The sequence below is a fragment of the Glarea lozoyensis genome (assembly GCF_000409485.1).
Source record: "Glarea lozoyensis ATCC 20868 chromosome Unknown GLAREA4, whole genome shotgun sequence".
Classification (NCBI taxonomy): Eukaryota; Fungi; Ascomycota; class Leotiomycetes; order Helotiales; family Helotiaceae; genus Glarea; species Glarea lozoyensis.
This window is the reverse complement of record NW_007360999.1, coordinates 1,496,190-1,515,840: the sequence shown is the minus strand read 5'-3', so window position 1 is coordinate 1,515,840 and position 19,651 is coordinate 1,496,190. Positions and strand designations below refer to the sequence as shown.

The window sequence follows — 19,651 nt, the reverse complement described above, 5'->3', positions numbered from 1 at the left end:
GGTAACCGTGACGATGTGGCGTATGCTGTTCCTGAGTTGTGGGGTATTATTGTTGGTTTGTTGTTGGTATTGCTTGCCTGATTCCCATACTCGTCATGTGGATTTAAACTATCAAGGTTGTTGGTTGAGTTGAAAAGGGCGTCGTGAAATCGATTGGCGAAAATGCTCCGGCGGGTATCTCGAAAATCGGAACGTGGAGGTGAGCAGGAGAGGACTATTATGCGAGGTATTTTCAAAATAATGCCTCCGAGTGATTCAGACACCGGCAGATGAAATATACTTTCGGGATTGCTGAATAGGAATAGTCCTGCCTCGTAAACGACGCGAACAAGTTGCGTATGTCGTTTTGGCACGTTGTGGCTCGAATGGTATGGTGATGCGTGTGCAGAGGGCACGAGTTGCAGAAAGCCATGCTGACTCGATGATGTGCTCACTCAATGTCTCTGAGGTCCTGGATGTGGGGGTTCGAGCAAGATATCATATTGCAGTCGCTCGCGGACGGTGCCAGCGTCCGCGTCGTGGTGGTGGGGGGTTTGACCTTTTTTAAATTGGAGATGCATGTTCTGGAACGTTGTCGTAGCCCACCAGGTGTCGAGGGGGTGCTGTGTTTGGTTCGTCGTGAGGGCTCTTCCGTTTCCCGAACGAAGTGGAGGGGACTGCACAGGTGGTGCAGTCGGATTTGATGGATGATGCGTGGTGAGAACACCCGGTGAGATACCAGAGTGGAGGAGTTTCTGGACCGGTCGTGGCATGCGTGAAAGGTACGAATAAGATGGATCAAAGTGATGCAATTTGAAGGAGGTGAAGAGTCATATATAATCAGAGGAGCCGTGTTACTGTAGAGTTGGCTTTGTCCAGTGCATATCCACTGCATACTGTTACGAGATATATCGAGAAGGTTGCAAATCCTGAGCACGTCAATTGGAGCTCGTACCCCTCGAATACCCCTCTATGCATCGCACCAACAAGCTATATAGGTACTTGCAGCATTTGATCAACTCATCTCTTTCAAACAAGGCGCAATTTACGATCAATTCATCCATGAAAGTACAGTATTAGGTGTGCAATATTTAATCCAAATTCGTCTACCGAGCACTGTGTCGACTCATCCTTTAGCTAGTTTTAGCTGTCTCAGCACGCCATCGTCCCTCAAACCGCCTAGCAGAACGTCTAGCAGCGACCAAAACGGAGACTACTGCCACCGTGCGGCCGTCAACCGACTACTGCGAGTGCGAGCTGGACCCTCAATTCCTCCATAACGCCATCGTCTTCAGATCTACAAAAGAGTCTGAGCATCCCGCATTTTGTGTTCCTCAAGGTGTTAAGGTGTTTCAATCGTCCATCATCACGACCAAGACTTGTCTATTTGCATCTGAAATCCGCATCTCATTCACTATTCGTCTCTTTAGTCGTTCAGATCAGCGTTGATCAGCTGTACCCGCCCCAAACAGCCCCCCCGCTCCACTATCATATCGATATAATTCCTCCGAAGCGTCGAACCGTCGCTGCATCCAGATAACAACTCAACCCACTTTGACATCGACACCATCATTTTCACGATACAGTAGTCTGCGCCTTACAAGAAGCATCTCACTCTCCGCAGTCGGACAACCATTACATATAATAAGCCAGCGAGCCCACCCTCCATCACAACATTTCGTCGAATCCCCGAAGTCCACTTATATTTACATCGTGCACTTGCATCACGACCAGCTAGTAGATTGCATCCGTTATCGCAATCAATACACCGGAACCCGAGGCCTTAGAAAAAGAGTCACAACACTTGCTTGTCAGTCGTCACGACGACGTTTGCGCCAACCCACAGAAACTCTTCAATTTAATCATTTATCACATCAGCACCAACCGTCACGCGCTACAGAGGTTCACAAGGCGCCATTCCAACTTCGGATATCTCGTATAACCTCCAACACCTCAACCCAAAAAGTTCAACCTCCTTCCAATATTTATTTTCTGCTGGAATCTTGTTTCGACAAATAGATCAGAAACTGTCACTCAGTCGAGTGTATAGCAACCGCCAAACTGGCTCAATCACGCCCCCCACCAATTCATACCCAATACAACACGGCATCCTCCCCTCCGCCATTATCACCACGTACTTCTGAGAAGAAGCATCACACGAGGAGGAAGTCGGGAAAGGAATACGCAGTGTCCGATCGAAAGTCCTCTAGACCGTCTCTGAGCAGAAGAAATACCCCGCAACATGTCACAAAGTCGTCGTCGAGCAATGGATATGGACGCTCGAGCACCAGAGAAAGAGAGCGTGACGATGCTGTAAGAGACAGCGGAGAGGGTTTCCCGCAATTCTGGTACGTACCAATTCCACTTTCCTTCCTTTTTCCACCCATCATCTCGTCTTCCTGCAAGTCAGATGGCGGGGTTCCCCAGGAACCGAATCCCGTTCACTGATGATGTGATTCCTTTTTCCTTCCTACGACCCCCATACTGGGGAGTCGGGAGAGTGTGGGGTGCATATTGTACCATGTAACTTACCATCAGTAACTGACAAATCTTCTGCAGTATGTCATGCGAAAAAGAATTCCAGGCAAGCAACAATACGTTCCTGTATTGCTCAGAAGCGTAAGCCATCCTCACCGTGTAGTGCGATCCGTTAATTAACTCCCAAAATAGCTGCCGCATACATGATACCCAATCCTCACAACCATCCCCATACTTCGCACCCTCCTCACCACCACCATCGCCCTATCCAATGCCATCCTCTTCAACCGAAGGCCCCGACATAATCCCCCGTTTCTCACCCACCCAATCCCGACCACGCTCCTACTTCAACTCGGATCCATACCCCTCCTCATCCTACCAATCCCACCCAACCTACACGCCTTCACCCCCATCCCAAGCCTCACATACATACAACCCCCCCTCTGCCCTCCACTCCCTCCGCAGTCTCGCAACCGCTCTCCCCCGCCACGAACCCGAATCCCCACCCTCCTCCATCTCCCGCACCTCGTCCGCAATCTTCAACTACATGCCCTTCACCACGTCGAAAACCACACAAACCGCATACCAAACACCCGGGAACTCGTATTCGGGGACCACATATACGGCTAGTCAGAGCTCGGGGAGGAGTAGAGAGGATTTATATTCATATGGTCGTAGTTATGGGACGTCGAATGGTGTGGCGTATGCGAATGTAGGTGGGATGGGAATGGATCGGCCGTTGCCGCCGAGAAATCCGGGGCCGTATGGTCATAGACCGAGGAGTATTGATTTGGTTACACCGTATGGTGGGGGGAGCTAGACTGCAGAGTTGAGATGGGTCGGACTTGATTTTATGTGGTAATGTGGAAGCGAGATTTTGTGTAATCATGTGAAAGGCGTTTGGGTAATCATATTTCGGATCTCATAGGCGGCGTACTCATCTATCATATATTTTGGCATATATATATTCTCAAACATATAACGGCCTGGAGTCGGTCAAAAGTTAATTCAAATCAACTCATCTCTGGTTATATCACCTCATATTTCTCTTAGTCTTAAGCACTCTTCTGACGTTAAATAATTTACTGCAATAAGCTGAGACATCGAATAACCTCCAAAACAATAGACCTCCAAAACCAGCAGACCCAGACCTAAAACCACCGTAAATCAATCACAATTTCAGGAAACCCACCCATCAAGACAGACCCTTTCAATTCCCAGCCCTAGCAATGAAATAAATGGCGAAACACACACTTATATCTTAACCGCAGCCCACTCATCACCGATCAAACCTACGACTTCAACGACATTTCTATCCTCCTGCGCTTAGAACTCGTGATCTACAACTCACAAACTCGAAATCTTGACGTTTCTAAACTCCTGGTGTTCTAGAGCTGGGAATACTTTAGTGTTAGTCGGTCTAGAGGGATTTATGTGCCAGAATGCGATGTTTTGGTTGATTTGGAAACGCGGCGGTGGTGCGGTGGGGTGGAGTATGGTTTTTGTCTTCATAGCGTGGTAGGTTTGGTTAGTTAAATACGAGATTTTAGATAGGGTTTGAATGAGAAACCGGGACGGAGAGCTGTGTAACACGTCGCTTTTCTTGGGGAGTAGCACGTTACTCTCTTTGTTGCTCGTAACTTAAAGTCCTATTAGATCCATCGCTATAAGTTGTTTGGAACCCCAGCGTGTAGAACTCCCCAATGAAGTGTTAAAAAGGCAGTTTGTCAGCAAATGACAAGCGTTCGTATGAATTTTGATAATGGGTATACCCTGCACTTGCTGGAATGTTGAGATATATAAGAAGATTTGGTGTTATAAGGGTAAGAGGGGTTCTTCTTTATTTAGTTGTAACTTACAACATTCCAATATTTTCTTTTATTATAGGGTAGTAGGGTCATTAAAATTCGAGATTTGCAAACCGAATGAATTGAAAGAAAAGCCACTTCAAATCAGTAGCGACTAGTAATAACAATTTCTCATTTACACTAACATTCTTATCACTAGTTCAGGCTGTCACGAGCTGCCTCTATCGGCTTGAAAACATCCCTAGAGACCTCTTGAGCGTATTTGCCCTGATTCCCGACAAATAAACAGTCAAAGCAACCTTCTTCATATCTCATTTCTATCCTCTTTCTCTTTCTAACCCGTGATATTAATCACAGTCTGCCAACTGGCAACCCGACTTGAGCCGGATTCAAACAGAATAACTCTCCAACAAATATGTGTGAATGGAACTCAAGTTAGTCTTAGTGTTCATGGATGTTAGCCTTCAAAATATATAAAGCACCTTTTTCCCCTCTACAAGTTCTCCAATCGGACTCCCGCTTCACTCCAACAACCATACCACCGAACCCCAAACTCCCACCTCTTCACCGCCGAAATGTGCATCGACAAGTACAAAAGATATCTCCGCGACTGCACCGACCCAAACCACGCCACCTTTATCTCACAAGCAAAAAGGTGTGTGCCGCAGTGCGTGACGATTGAGAGAGAGTACGTTGATCTAGAAGCTGGCTATGATATCCCTGCTGAAGTGAAGGATGGAAGACCTGTCGAGCCGTGCCCTGCTTGTACGAGTAAAAGGGAGAAGGCGGAACGGGATGCGGCAAGTGATGGGAGGTGAGAGATTTGGGATGGTGCTCGAGGTGGTGAGAGTTTTGGGTTTGAAGGGATAGAACGAGGGATTGGACGTGGTGAATTTTGAGGATGATGTGCACTTTTTGACCGAAAGTTTTGCTGCTAGATCTTGTTCCGGGTTAAAAGTTGTTTTTTGGTTCATATTTTAATAAGACATTTATGTTCGTTTATATAGGATCCTCTAGGTTTAAATGAAAGTTGACCAACTCTTTGGAATTTGATATGTCGTGGTGAACGAATAAGCGAGGTCGCACTCTGCTATACGTGACCGGATTTTTAGAACGTTAGCTGATTTTTTATATAATCTTGCAGAGAGTAGTGATGTCCCCTAGAGTCAGTTGAAACTCTTGGACATCGCCTTTCTTGACTCGTTTAGCCCCTGAAAACTGCGTGTCTAACAACGCGGTGGCATTGAATCACTTGGAACGGATGTGATTGCTGCTGGACGGGAGGGAGTGCCGGATACTATAAATAGAAGGGCTTTATAGGTAGCATGTCAACTTAGATGTAGTGCTGCTCTTTGTTTTGAGTAGACTTTGAGGTGAATAGATTTGCTGAAAACGGTTGACGAAATATGAGATAATGTGCCAATCTGACGGAGGAAATGTCTTTTTCGACTGCGGCTTATTTTTTCCGTTGTAAGAATAGTTTGTTAGCAAGAACATCTTAATTGTTTAATTAGATTTGTTTGATGATGCGGGGGGTTTGGGAGATATTATAAATAGGTGGTTTGAGTAAGATGTGGGCTTAATGGTGAGCGAATAATTGTAATCTCTATTCATTAGACTTACTTTAAAATATTATAGTAATCTTGTCATAGCTATAGTATTGTTATGATCACTGAGAAGTGTCTATGAAGGTTCTCAAAAGTTTGTGAAAGGTAAACTACACTCCTCGTCATATTAAATCGAACATGTTCTTTTAGCTAGTGAGCTTATTCTTCATTGAAAATTGTTACAGCATGTTTTCTGTTCGGACAAAACATTTATTTCTCTCTGCATGTGACGTGATGGAGAAATACAACTGAAGTTTGAGCGAAAGACAATACCATTCATGCCGTAATGGGTACAATCTTGAATCAGCCTCAAACATATATTTTTATAACTGTTGCCATTCGCGTCAAAGTTTTGTATGAACCCCTCTTGTGCTACGATCATGTCCGATTTGGAACATCTTGTGCTTATGTTGATATTTAAACAGCCCCCTGGTCAATGATCTTCAATTGTTTCGCATAACAAATGCTCTGTTACAAATTTCGAAGCTTACCTCCTTATGTGGTAACGCTAGCGCTGAAACTAGAGACGCGAAACTTTGCAGGTCCACCAGTAAACGCTTCTGAGCCGACTTGGAAAACTAGGGGGTAAAAAGATCAGCATGCCGTCATAAAGAATGCTGTAATCGCAAAAGATTGTCATACCAATCAGATTCTGAGTACTCTGTGGGAACCCCTGACTCTGCGCCAGATACTTGAAGAAATTCTTGATATCCGCAGTGAAAGAATTGTACGTTGTTCCCTGAGGCGGCAGGAAACTGTAGACCTTCATGGCTCCATTGTAACCAAAGTAGAGATCGAATTTATAATTATTGATCGTGACTGAGGCGATAGGTGCACCGGACTGAGAAATTGGCCAGACGCCTCCTAATCTTGCAAGCCTAAATATATGATCAACATTATCGCAGGGTGATATGGATGGGTTCATCTTACCAAACCATAAGTTCATAATCACCACTGCTATTAACATGATTCGGATCCGCCGCAGTGAAAATATCATAAGCAACATTAGCTCGCACGTTCGTCGTGTTATACGTCCACTGGATGCTCGTCGGCATCGTTTTCGCCTTCTCCACGGTGATTCCTTTCGTCAAGATGCGACCTGAGTACGGATAGCTCTTGACATTGTCTTGTCCACCCTGCCACACCCAGTCGCTGCTCCAGGCGATGCCATTCCCGGCTGTTCCATCGTAGTAGGTGCATTGAGAACCAGACGTCGCGGCGTCTTTACCCCATAGGTTGTTCAGGATTTCGTAGCCGTTGACGGAGTGGTATGCGTAAAGTGAACATAGGCTGACGCTTTGCTGCTGGCGCTTGGTCACTTCATTGACGGTTGGTGTACCTCGCTGCTCGATCGCTGTGAGAAATGTAAGATTTAATCCGTATGAACAGCAGTGGACAGTGCTTACGCTGGGAGGTAGGAACAGCCGCCGAAATTGATACTAAGCCGACGAGGACTTGGATAAAGGCTTTCATTGTGTCAGTCAATAATGCAAATGTAGAGTAGATTCTGACTTTCGTGATTCTACTAATTGCAAGCAGATCACCTACCTTTATGAATGTTCGAGCTAAGCAGTAATCGTCATATGTATGCTGATATGTAGATCCAGTTCATCTCAGCCTATGCGGCTTGTCAGAATGACGAGCCTTAATTACCCAAAATGCGGAGAACGTGATTCTGAAGAACTCACATTAATCTGGATCGTCGGAATCAGTGTTGTACATTTGGTTGCCAAGGTATAGACTAATGGCATCTTTGGTAGTTAGGCGCACCAATAAGGAACTTCTGTTGATACAGATAGCTGAACTGAGTCCATGACTAGACGATACCAAATTTGCAACACTGGTCGGAAGACTGGACTCCACGTTGTCGGTCCTTTTACTCTTAAAATCTTCACCTGATTGAGATTCTCCGATCCAACAAATCTGGGGTGCATCGAAGCTCTGAAAAACCCTGGCCAGACGATCCACCGGAGTGACAACTCACGAACCAAAACACAGCTCTTCCTGCATTACCCCAGGTTTTTCATCAATGTATTCGTTCCGATTCACTTTATGCCGAAAGCTTAATCAGTGGTTTAATGTAGATTGACTGGCAAGTTGTCATAAGCGGAAACGTTGACCGTCGGTTAATATTGAGGAATGCTACTGGTACGCGCACCAATGAAGATATACTTCGTTCGGTACCAAAGAATTGTCTGGCACCCAGTGCCTGCGATATAGGTCCGCGAAACACCCGAAGGGAACTCCGTCGCATGCCGGTCCGAGCTCGCCGCCGTTAAAGCACGCCTTTAAGTCGGTAAGTATATCTTCAATATTCGTCCTAAAAAGCCTAGTTACCAAGGTATACTATGAACCTTTGTGGGAAGGGAAATGGTAGAGTGAGCAATAGAGGGAGAAACTAATGTATTGAGATGTGTAAAGGAGAGTAAGTGAACAGAGCTCGTACGAGGTATATATACAGGAATAGATGGGTCTAAGCCGAAAGAAGATTGCGCGTGATTTCAGGTCAACATATACCAATAGTGTCGGGAGATCAGTATCAACTCCAAAAAGATCAAGAGTAAGGTACCTAGAACAGATGACCTCGACAAATTACCAAACCCGCGGTAGATAAGATGAATAGCAATCGAAACACGAGATTTATTCGATGAAATTGACAAAATAGGTACATTTCGTCTATGGAATTGGGGAAATTAGATCCATCTCTGATTCTCTTTGAAATCTGTTAAGATGATAGCGTTTCTTCGCACTTAATTGCATGTTCCACGTAATCTTTCGGTAGACGAATGGTCTGGCATTTATCTTGTTCACGGTGAGCTAAGGGTTAGCATACCAAATGAACTACACTGTATACAATAATCCACCTCATGTTTGGATTGCATTTGTATTGTGGTCTTAAAGTTATAGAAAATTTCACATAGGCTCTGCCAATCCCATGACCTCTCTTCCCCGTAATCTGCAAGGTTGTTAGGTCTGATCCCGACCAATACTTTTGACATGATCAACAAGTGCCTATTGGAGTTGTTTTAACTACTTATCTATCTGGATCTCCTTGGAAGAATGCAATTAGAGGCTGCTTCTTGTACGATCTATCTGCGGGACTTCCCTACCAAAAAGAGTTACAAATGTAACTCCCAAAGTAGGTGAATCGTGGACTTTAACGTGGATCGTCTCGGGGCTTTTCTGAGATGTTTCCGAGTGCCTAGACTGAAACAGCGGCCGACCTTCACGACATGTTCGCGTTGAAACGTTTTCAGATTGAACGTGCTTCCACGAGATACACGTTCACACAAGACGAACCTTAAGCAAACATATTTCATACTCCGTCCTAACAATTTGCCGTCTCATTTACGATGTCCCATAACTCTCCAGCAGTTTGTCGATATTCCTGGGATGGATGTCAACAATGCAAGATGAAGCTGGAATTCAAAAGCCAGCTTGGAATTGGGAGCACATAATGCTTTATTATTCTAGCTGCTCCATTCCTATCTCACTAAGCGTGGTGATTTGACATAGAATCTGTACGACCTTGAAAATACGTCGGAGCCCCCCCTTTTCACTCGCTTAGATCCTGACTAGTACCTCCGTGGCAAGGCCGCAACAACACATTAATTTTTCCATCATAGTATCATCAACATCTTGTTTAGACCTTTTCCTTGGACAGTGCGTGCACGAAAACTGGCAAACTAAGGCTATGGAGGTATTTTAGACAATTTTTCAGAGTAGAGTTCCTGGATGGCTCAAAATCCTTCACAAGCTGACACTTGCTTTGCTTTTTACTTCTTTCCATTGGATTTTTCTTTCGTTCTTTCGTTGTGGTGAGCCGTTTTCGGGGCGGGTTTTTTGCTTCCTCGGCTTTCACCGCTTCTGTTGCTTCCATTACTTCCGTCGCTCCTATCACTGCCATCACTTCCATCGCTGCCATCACTCCCGTAACTTCCGTCACTGCCTTCACTTCCGTCGCTTGCATCGCTATCATCCTGATCATCCACCATCGTAGAGCTATCATCGCGTTTTTCCCTTCCATCTCTTACACTAGTACCCCTTTTCTCTCGTTGCTCGCTTATATCATCGCCCCCCCTTTTTCTACTTTCGATACTACCACTGCTCTTTTCACCTCTGACACTCCCATCTTCTGATTGATACTTTGGAGGAGCTATTGAAGTTTTGGAGCCATTTCTTGACGACATAATTGTTGGGCACGAAATGTACTTGTGTCTTTGTACGAGGGTGCTGGTGGTGTCTGTTGTTTGATTTTCAGGTGTTGCAGGCGATGAGCTGGTAATTATTTTCAAACGCTTGACCTGACTTTTTGAAAGCGAGATCAAAAAGGCGAAAGCAGATGCGGCACATATAGATAAATGAAAGCCATGATGTTGTTGTCTCAGCGCCCGAGACATGACAACGTGGCAGCCAAGTTCCAACCGAAGCGAGGTCGTTCGTTTAGCCTAGACTCAAGCCACCAGACGGGAATAAAACAAGTGGATATCAATATACAGTGATGTCTCAATCAAGTTGACACAATTTCGCATATTTTATCAATTTCTTTCAGTAAATAAGAACCTGTTATATATGCTGATTTAATAGTTTTCCTAAACGTGATTTGTTTAGCAGAGAAGTAGGTACATTATACACTCTTGACGAGAATGCATTAAATTTCCTTCTCCAGTGGCTAAGGCTAAACTACGTGAAACTTAATAATACTTCTTAATTCCGGGGTCTATAAGACGATTAATGTGAATTAAATTTTATTTACTCTTCCTACGAGGATAAATGAAATTGTTACTATAATGACAATCATATACAGTATAGCGATGTATAAAAGTATAGTTTAAGTAGAAAGTGTACTCGGGCGATGTAAAAGGAAGTTTTATACGTCCGCATAAAGAAACTTACTCTATACTGAGATATCTGAAATACACTGAACAAAGTATATAAACATCAATTTTTTCGGAACGTAGGGAAAATGCCTTCTACTGAATCTGGTATCGCCTCCCTAAAATCTTCCACTAAAATCTCAAATTAATTTCCGATCCATCCACTTCTTCCTTTCCTCATCACTAAGCACCCTCAAATTCCCCTCCAAATCCGTATAATCCTCATAATAACCCTCACACTCACCCCCAATCCTCGCACAAGTCCAATACAGCGTCCCCTTTTCCCTCTGCCCCCTCCCAGATGCTACCGCCAATCTCGCCAACTTTCTCCCATCTCTCCCATCCCCCTTACAATAACACGTTTGTCCACCCTCCACGATCCCGCGCAGGTCACCCCATCCATGCCACTTCCCACAACGATCGCATCGATAGCTAGTCCTGCCCGCATTGCCAATCGGATTATCTGCTTTCACTATCCATTTCTTCGTCAGTCTCCCGCAATTGAGACATAACGGATTATTCACTCGTTGCATTGATATCTCTTCCCAGACTTTTGCAAAGTATTCGTCATCCGATTCCTCAGGCGATCTGGGTACCGCATCGCATGCCCCGCGCATTTCTTCGTCGAGACGGTCTTTGAAAGAGCTGATTTTTCCGGTTTCGATATCGATCGCTTTGCCCATTCTTGTTGATGGTTTCTTGCTTCTCTTTGTGCTAGGTGTTTGGGGTTCAGGGTCAAGTGGAGTGGCTGATTTTTCGAAGACTCCGCTTGGAGGTTGGATCGCTTGGTCAAATTTGCGTTTGTTGGTGCTGCTTCCTGGAGTTGCTGATAATACTGTACTTTGCTTTTGAGGGGTTTGTGTTATCATCAGGAAGTCCCTCGCCGGAAATACCTGTGGTGTTTGTTCCGGTGGTGTGCATGGTCGATTATCCTCACCCGTCAAATCAACGACTTCGGGTTTCTTCTTGCGTGTCTCCAAGCTGAGATTCGATGTCTTCCTTAAAAGTGTCGCATTGGATTCAATACTCGAGGGAGGTGGAGTTTCGGATGAAGATGATATTTCGCGGGTCTCTCTCGCCATCGTGAATGAGCTTTCTCCTCCGCTGCTTTCCTGGGAGTTGTAAAAATGCATGGGGAGCTTCTCAATCACTCTTATCGACTTTTGTTCCATCATTCCAGACTTCTTATCTTGAAAACCTTAAGTTGTTGTTTCTTTTGTGTTGCAGGAGTATTCGATTCTTGCAAGTCTTCCAGAACAAAGTGAAAGCCAAAACTTCAAGATCGACACCCCAAAACCGTTACACACCCGATGAGTCGAACTTTAAACAATCCCTTTGCGGAACTTACGGCCGGCGGGGTGTTTTCTGGTGGTGGCACATCACCCCGGTGAAGGATGGAGCTGAATAGTGCATCCCGCTGCCACGACCCGAGCCGCCTATCATCAACATACATTTACGCCACAACCTTAAGAATACTACGTTTGAGGACATTTTGGGGGGACACAGCGGATATGCTAGTGCGAATGGGGACGAGAGTTCAATATTTCGCTTATTTTTACCCCATCTTTCGGTGTGAGATTGTGGGCGGATTGCTAGGTTGAATCAGCCTTACGTGAGGTTTTATGAGGGGCAGACGGGATGACGACTTCAGCTTTTCAGAGAGTGAGTTGTGATTGTGAAGTATCGTGCCATTTGGATACAATCATTTATTAAGTGCAATAATGACGATTTGTTGAATTTATCCATGCTCTTCAAGGACGTATTAAATCTCCTTCTTATGCGCCTAATACGAAACGGAGTTAAAATAACAACAGTACTTATCCGGTGGTCCATAAGATCATGAATATCAGTTAATTTAAATTTATTCTTCCTAAGAGGATAAATAAGATCGGTACTGTATTATAAGGCACGATAGTATAGCTGAGTACAAAAGTATAGTCTTTTAATAGAGATATTACTAAGGCGATTTGAAAGGAAGTTTAATGCATCCGTGTAGAGCCATGCCTAGGAATAACTTCGACTCACAAATTACATCTGACTGCTTGATGACCATCTAACTCTGCAAAAACAAAGCATTATTATGGCCTCTACTTGAGCGTTTAGCTTTCAACCTGACCTGACTTCAGACAGACTTAAGATATCTATTTTAGCATCTGATTATCGACAAAATATACCATGCTATATTGAAATAATCGACCAAGCATACAAAATTGTAAAAAGTCAATCAACAAAATATCCTCCCCCGGTTAAAAGTTATCTCACATCCCAAACCCACCCAAACCTCAATCAGATTCCCTAAATAACACCATTCTTCACAAACCCATGAATCTCATCCTCCCTCAACACCCTCGGCTCATCCCACTCATCCCTATACAAACCCCAAAACCCGCATCTCTTCTGCGCACACGAATAATACAAATGCCTCTTATTCTTCACACGCTCCTCTCTCCCAGCAAGCATCAATCTCGAAATTAACCCGCATTTACATCTCGGGTTATCCTCATGAATCCCGCGACTGTCGTCGAAATAGGAGAATTTCGGACACCAGGAACACTGCCAGTGTGGACGGCCTGCGTTGCCGTTTTCGTTGGAGGCGTTGGTGATGTAGTGGATTAAAGGGGAAGAACAAGTTATGCAGCGCGGTGGATTAGGTTGTTGGTGGTTGCTGAGATGGGAGCCGAAGGGCCGAAATGGTTTGCGGTCATTTGATTGTGCAGGAGTGAAACGTGCTACTTGGTTTCCTGGGTCATAGTCTTGATCTGATCTGATGTAAGCTTCAGTTTATGATACTTTTCTTGGCAATTTACCTTGAGTTCTAGCTGTTCCCTGAGTAATCAACTTCTGTCTGTTGTCGAAGACCGTCGAAGCTGGCGTTTGCAGCTGGATTGGCTGGTTTTGCCCAGTTGGCCGAGCCGTTTGGAATACATTTGTGTTTTCACGATAACCTCCATGCTTCTGGGATATCGACTTTGGCTCGTTGTTTGGAGCAAGACTTGCTTGCCAGCGCGATGATGCTGTAGATGGTTGAAGTTTACTCGGCCTTGGTGCATAATCGTTGCTGTCCCATGCGGAACTATCAGCTCTGCGTGAGAAGCAGCACATGATGTCAATGTCTTTGAGAGGGCTCTGAAAGTCGTAATTTAAAGAATGGTAGTCTCGAATTGTTTCCCTATTTTCGCTGGATTCTTTGAAGTGACGGAAAATGTCGAGACTTTATTTCACTGCGGTCTGCATCTATCACGTTTCAATACTACCTTGAGTTCCGGAACATTGCGGCCTAAAGAGCCTGATGCCTTCACAATCACTCGACCGATAATGGCGAAATTGGAAAGGTGTGTCGAGATGATGGGGGGCTTATATTGCTGTCCCGTCCGTGCATACCGTCTTTCACAGCCACCCACCCCTCGAGAGCGGTTGCGGGAGGCTTGTTTCCTTCTCAAGTCGCACAAAGCTTTTCAATTGGGCAAAAGATATCTAGCCTAATATTTGGCGTTTTGGTGTGTATCTTGATCGACTTGATAGTGCGGAGTTGATGATGTAGACAATATGGTTGAGTCATAAGTGCGTTTTTCAGTCGATAGGTTGGAGGCGTCGATATAAAAATAGCTGTAAAACTGGTGCGACAGAAAACTTCATTCAATAAATCAGACTACAGGTTTTCATGTTTTGCGGTTGAGATAATGAGGGACTATTGGAATCACAGTGGCCATCAGCTACGAGTGGATTATTAAAGCTAGGTGATTTCCGAAAAGATCTGACATATAACACCAATTGAGTGACTTTTTATATTTGATACAGAATGAAAAAGAAGTCTTTGGGCTTGAGATTCAGCACAGAAAATGAAATCACTCGTCTTGTACAGAGCGTAGAAAATCGAGTGGTACAACGATTGCAAAATTTAAACGTTTGTATTTAGGTGATGTACTGCTGCTGGCTGAGCGACGAGCATTCGTATTTCATTGCGTAGTTAATTTCCCCATAAATTGAGACACATTCTCTTTCAAAAGAAAACCACATGGATACCAAGAGATAATCATGTATAAATCAGGTCTCACGGCGACCTTCGAAGCGATATACTCTCCTGTGGTAAATTAGCGAAATTCCCAAGAGAAACTACAATTGTTGAATCGGCACATTCTTCAAGGAATTTTCTATAAATGTCTAACTTCGCTATTGTGTACATAATAACCCATATACAAAGTCACCATGAGAGGGGTTTTGGCAACCAAGTTTCCAGGGGACCGACTCAACAGCCTGGAGGCTAGAACAAAGTAATGCTTCAGCGAAGTTGAGAGAATATTGTATTTTTCGTCAATTTTAGGGAGCAAGTCAAGTCGTTCCAACACACACATGTTTGTTTCAAGCTCTTAAGACTTTAAAGCACATTCTACGTCAATCCCACTTCAAAGTTGACAAAATGGCCAGAATTCTACTGTCGCATATACTAGCCACAACGCGAACAGTACTTCTTGAGATCAGGATCATCAGAGCATTAGCGTTAAACAAAACATTTTCACTTCGAAACCATTGGGCTCTTGTATACAGCATATTATTTCATGTTCATCACTCATTTCACATCAATTCTAAATAGGCGTAACACAAGCCCCCCGATCACCCAACCCAATCTCCTCGGCCGAAAGCAAGAACTCCATAAACCCCGCGGCAGTCTCCATCAAATTCAAGTGATACTGCTCGCTCGTCGGATAAAACGGACAACTGCTCGCCGAATTGCCAAAGCCAAACTCAACCGTATAACCGTGAATCTTCTCCTTTGCTGGGTCCGCGAAGTGGCGGGAGTATGCGTAATCGTCAGACGCGCCGGATGTGGGGTAGAGGTACGCGGATTGCGTGACCTCGTAGTGTCGACCGGTCGAGGCGTCCATCGCGTTGCCCATGCGCATGGCGGCGTATATCTTCTCTTTCCAGTCGGTGGTGGGGATGTATTCTGAATAGACGATGCCCTTTGAGGGGTCATCTGGCATGAGACCGCGGACGGAGTCGTAGGTGGAGTTGAGGAAGTTCATGCCTGGGATGTCTTTTTGGGATTCGTCGCTGCCCCAGTTGTAGAGGACGACGCCGGTGTAAGAGTGGATGTCGAGGAACCAGCGGAGTTTGGAGAACTTGTCCATCACCCATTTGATGGATTTGGTTTCAGGCTCGGAGAAGGGGGAGGTGCCGTGGAAAGTTTGGGCGGCTGGGTTGTTGGAGGCGACGTTTGGTGCGACTGTAGGTGTGAATTTCTTGGGAAAGTCCCAGAGGAAATCGAAGTTTCGGTTCAAGTCGATACCGATGGAGGCAGCATTACCTGGGGTCGCGGATGCTGGGTTCCGGTTCTTTCTCCAGCATGAGTTTGTAGCTTGATCGTATGCCACTCCGTCAGGGTTGCTCAATGGAAGAAAGACAATTCCGGTAGAAATGGCCTTGCGGACCTGGAGAGCGGTGTAGGTTCGTCCTCCATATGTGAGACCGAGCTTGTTCTTGTTTGCGTAAAGTAAATCTCCCAAAAAGTATAAGAGATTGTCGGAAGAACCACGTTCACGAGCGTGGATTGCCGCGTTGAAGAACACACGGTAGGACTCGGTACATTTTCCCTCAAACTTTCCACCGATCATACCACCGAAGAGAGTTGCATTCTCGTAGGTAGTATATGGGGCGGTAAAGGTCTGTAAACCATACTCCTTTGCCAATCCATTGAAAGCACTCTTGACTTCTTTAGCGCTCATTATGGGACCGAGTTGAGTACCTGCTGGTTGAGTACCCAATCCTCGTGGTGCGACTGTTCCCTCCTTGAATCGATCTCCAGTTCCAATTGCCAATCCATTGTTTCCGTTCTGTCTGCGCACAACGGTAGCAGCACCCTCAAAGGTGGACTCCTCTGGCAGAAGACATGGCTGGACCAGTTGCGCAAAGCACAGAAGAGCTGCAACACCGGTAAACTTCATATTGACGGAGACGACAATTGACAAAGAGACCAATTGACTGAGAACTGAGCTGGTTCCTGCATTTTGCAAGGGCAAGGGCAACTTACTTATAGTGCAGAAAGCTCTCCAGCGAACGATTATCTTGGAAGATCATATGCACACAGATTAACCCCTCATTCTTTATCTCTTGGACCTGCTGGTTTGGGAGGCTGGGCAAAATAGAAGAATTAACGCCCAGGAGCTATAAACATTTTAACAGGTGGGGCTGCCAATCTTCCAATACAATTGAACAATCTGCTCCGAAGCCAAAGCCATGGAATCTACATTTTAGACCATTTTGGCAGGTGGTCTAGATTTGGTACCTGCATGTACTTGGCAAAGAATTGGCAATAAGTGAGACTTGGCTGGAAGTAGAGAAGCTTCCAGGCTTCCAGAAGACACCAATTTGCAGCAGAATGTGTACGAAACAACCAATAAGAAACTGACTGTATGAAAAATATGTTAAACCAGATGCGATTGTTAAGAAAGCCTATCAGTTGATTGTCAGGTAATCGCATTCTCGAAGTATTGGCGCCAAGTAAGCGACCAAGATCTGACGGCGCCAACAATTTGAAATTGGATTTCCAGCCACACAAAGTATAAACAAGCATCGTGATAACGATGATCTCCAACAAAAAAATGCGGCGCAAAAAGAGCAAGTGAAGGCAACGTGCTTCCTGAGAAAAGACGGTCGTTAAAATTCTGCTTATCCAAGTCAGTTGTGTTTGTACCTCCCTCATTTCCTGCCTCAATGACATAAGTGCAGAGTCTACCAACTTGAGTGTAAACTTTTTTATTTTACCCGATTGACCACCCATTTTGTACAAATTCCATTACCATTTCAACCCACGTAGCCTCAAGATTATATCGGGCCATCAGTTACACATCCATGACTGGCGTCGCTCACCAGCTTCGCGTATTTCGCCAAAGTACCCTTCGTATACTTCGGAGGTGGTGCCTTGAACTCCTTTGTCCGCCTGGCCAACTCCTCTGGACCAACTTCCAAATCGAGAACGCGGGTTTCTGCGTCAATGATGACCTTGTCACCGTCTCTGACCAATCCAATTGGTCCACCCTCTTGAGCCTCTGGTACAATGTGTCCGATTAAGAAGCCGTGAGATCCTCCAGAGAAACGTCCATCAGTGATCAAGGCAACATCGTTACCAAGACCAGCTCCCATGATAGCAGAGGATGGCTTCAACATCTCAGGCATACCTGGTCCACCTTTTGGCCCTTCGTATCTGATGACAACAACGGTCTTCTCACCCTTTTTGATCTCACCAGCCTCGAGTGCGGCAATAAAGTCGTCCTCATCGTTGTAGCATTTCGCTTTTCCTACGAACCGTAATCCTTCTTTACCAGTAATCTTTCCTACAGATCCACCTGGTGCGAGTGAGCCACGAAGGATCTGAATATGGCCAGTTGGCTTGATAGGTTTTGAAAATGGACGGATGATATCCTGATCAGCAGGGAAGTCTGGGGCAGCTTCGAGATTCTTGGCGAGAGTCTGTCCAGTAACAGTCATACCGGACCCATCAATCACGCCCTCCTTCAAAAGAAATTTGAGAAGAGCGGGCGTTCCTCCGATGTTGTAGAGGTCGTTCATGACATATTTTCCAGATGGCTTCAAGTCCGCCAAGAAAGGAGTTCGATCTGATACAGCCTGGAAGTCGTCAATTGTAAGTTTAATGCCAACGCTGTCAGCGATAGCGATCAGGTGAAGAACTGCATTTGTAGATCCGCCAGTAATGTTGACCACAATCATGGCGTTCTCAAAGGCCAGACGTGTCATAATGTCTCTTGGCCGGATATCTTCCACAAGCAATTTACGAATGGCGCCACCAGCAGCAAGACACTCCATGTATTTGGCTTTCGAATCGGCAGGATTTGATGATGATCCAGGTAAAGTCATACCCATAACTTCAATTGCCGTTGCCATCGTGTTGGCTGTGTACATACCTCCACATGCTCCTTGACCAGGGCAGGCATGTCTGATAACATCGAAACGTGCTTCCTCAGTAATCTCGCCCGTGATAAATTGACCATAAGCTTGGAAAGCAGACACGATATCGATATCCGCATTGTTCTGGGTTTTAGCACAACCTGGCTTGATACTTCCTCCGTAAACCATAAGACTAGGACGGTTGACACGACCCATCGCCATCATAACTCCTGGCATATTCTTGTCGCATCCTGGAATCGAGATGTTGGCATCGTACCATTGTCCTCCCATAACAGTCTCGATACTATCTGCAATCAGGTCTCTTGATTGAAGACTGTATCGCATTCCTTTGGTGCCCATTGAAATTCCATCAGATACACCAATGGTGTTGAATTGATATCCAATCAGCCCCGCTTTCTCAACACCTTCCTTCACTTTGTGGTTGAGATCCAGAAGATGCATATTACACGGGTTTCCTGAATACCATACTGAGGATATTCCTACTTGTGCTTTACTCAATCCCTCGTCTGTGATGCCGGTTGCGTATAACATGGCTTGCGAAGCTCCCTGGGATTTTGGCTGGGTGATGGTCGCAGAGACCTTGTTAAGGCGAGGTTCGTCATTTTGTGCGCGGAAGGAGGAAGTTGATGAGATTGAACGGCTGCAATTGTCAGTCGATTGACCTGTAGTTTGGATGGATGGCTTACATATATTGTGATGTTCTTCTTGTAGCCCGCAATGAGCAATTGGCTCTCTGAGTCAATCGTGGAAGCAGCATATTCGCAATAGCTGCGCAATGCAGCAGAACGTTGATGAAATACTCCTATGGATACCGTGATTCGGAACTCCTCTTTTTGACCTGTATCAATGTCGAATCGCCTGCAATTCTCATATATACAGGACCGATTGAAGTTATGGCGAAAAATGAGCGCAACCACTCCGTCTATCGGTCAAGAACTTTTTGTTTTAGTCGGGCTCAATATCGCTCCCCATAGCAGGG

At 45.2% G+C, this 19,651-nt stretch overlaps 7 protein-coding genes across 7 annotated transcripts; 1 reads left to right on the top strand and 6 right to left on the bottom strand.

Annotated features, from left to right (window-relative positions):
- Window positions 1-2,221: 2,221 nt before the first annotated feature.
- GLAREA_09860 (uncharacterized protein) lies at window positions 2,222-3,277 on the top strand (the record flags this gene model as incomplete). The annotated part of the gene is made up of 3 exons (XM_008086456.1): window positions 2,222-2,292; window positions 2,539-2,598; window positions 2,650-3,277. The coding sequence occupies 3 exons, from the start codon at window positions 2,222-2,224 to the stop codon at window positions 3,275-3,277; spliced, it is 759 nt and encodes a 252-aa protein (XP_008084647.1).
- A 3,090-nt stretch (window positions 3,278-6,367) lies between these two features.
- On the bottom strand, window positions 6,368-7,345 carry GLAREA_09859 (Concanavalin A-like lectins/glucanase; the record flags this gene model as incomplete). The annotated part of the gene is made up of 4 exons (XM_008086455.1): window positions 6,368-6,450; window positions 6,515-6,750; window positions 6,803-7,226; window positions 7,279-7,345. 4 exons carry the CDS (start codon window positions 7,343-7,345, stop codon window positions 6,368-6,370), a joined length of 810 nt encoding a protein of 269 aa, XP_008084646.1.
- Window positions 7,346-9,648: 2,303 nt separating this feature from the next.
- GLAREA_09858 (uncharacterized protein) lies at window positions 9,649-10,062 on the bottom strand (the record flags this gene model as incomplete). The annotated part of the gene is made up of 1 exon (XM_008086454.1): window positions 9,649-10,062. The coding sequence occupies one exon, from the start codon at window positions 10,060-10,062 to the stop codon at window positions 9,649-9,651; it is 414 nt and encodes a 137-aa protein (XP_008084645.1).
- Window positions 10,063-10,889: 827 nt separating this feature from the next.
- On the bottom strand, window positions 10,890-11,831 carry GLAREA_09857 (uncharacterized protein; the record flags this gene model as incomplete). Its single annotated transcript, XM_008086453.1, has 1 exon — window positions 10,890-11,831. One exon carries the CDS (start codon window positions 11,829-11,831, stop codon window positions 10,890-10,892), a length of 942 nt encoding a protein of 313 aa, XP_008084644.1.
- Window positions 11,832-13,044: 1,213 nt separating this feature from the next.
- On the bottom strand, window positions 13,045-13,851 carry GLAREA_09856 (uncharacterized protein; the record flags this gene model as incomplete). The annotated part of the gene is made up of 2 exons (XM_008086452.1): window positions 13,045-13,508; window positions 13,557-13,851. The coding sequence occupies 2 exons, from the start codon at window positions 13,849-13,851 to the stop codon at window positions 13,045-13,047; spliced, it is 759 nt and encodes a 252-aa protein (XP_008084643.1).
- Window positions 13,852-15,332: 1,481 nt separating this feature from the next.
- GLAREA_09855 (Zn-dependent exopeptidase) lies at window positions 15,333-16,691 on the bottom strand (the record flags this gene model as incomplete). Its single annotated transcript, XM_008086451.1, has 1 exon — window positions 15,333-16,691. The coding sequence occupies one exon, from the start codon at window positions 16,689-16,691 to the stop codon at window positions 15,333-15,335; it is 1,359 nt and encodes a 452-aa protein (XP_008084642.1).
- Window positions 16,692-17,571: 880 nt separating this feature from the next.
- GLAREA_09854 (IlvD/EDD N-terminal) lies at window positions 17,572-19,429 on the bottom strand (the record flags this gene model as incomplete). Its single annotated transcript, XM_008086450.1, has 2 exons — window positions 17,572-19,312; window positions 19,359-19,429. 2 exons carry the CDS (start codon window positions 19,427-19,429, stop codon window positions 17,572-17,574), a joined length of 1,812 nt encoding a protein of 603 aa, XP_008084641.1.
- Window positions 19,430-19,651: the final 222 nt, after the last annotated feature.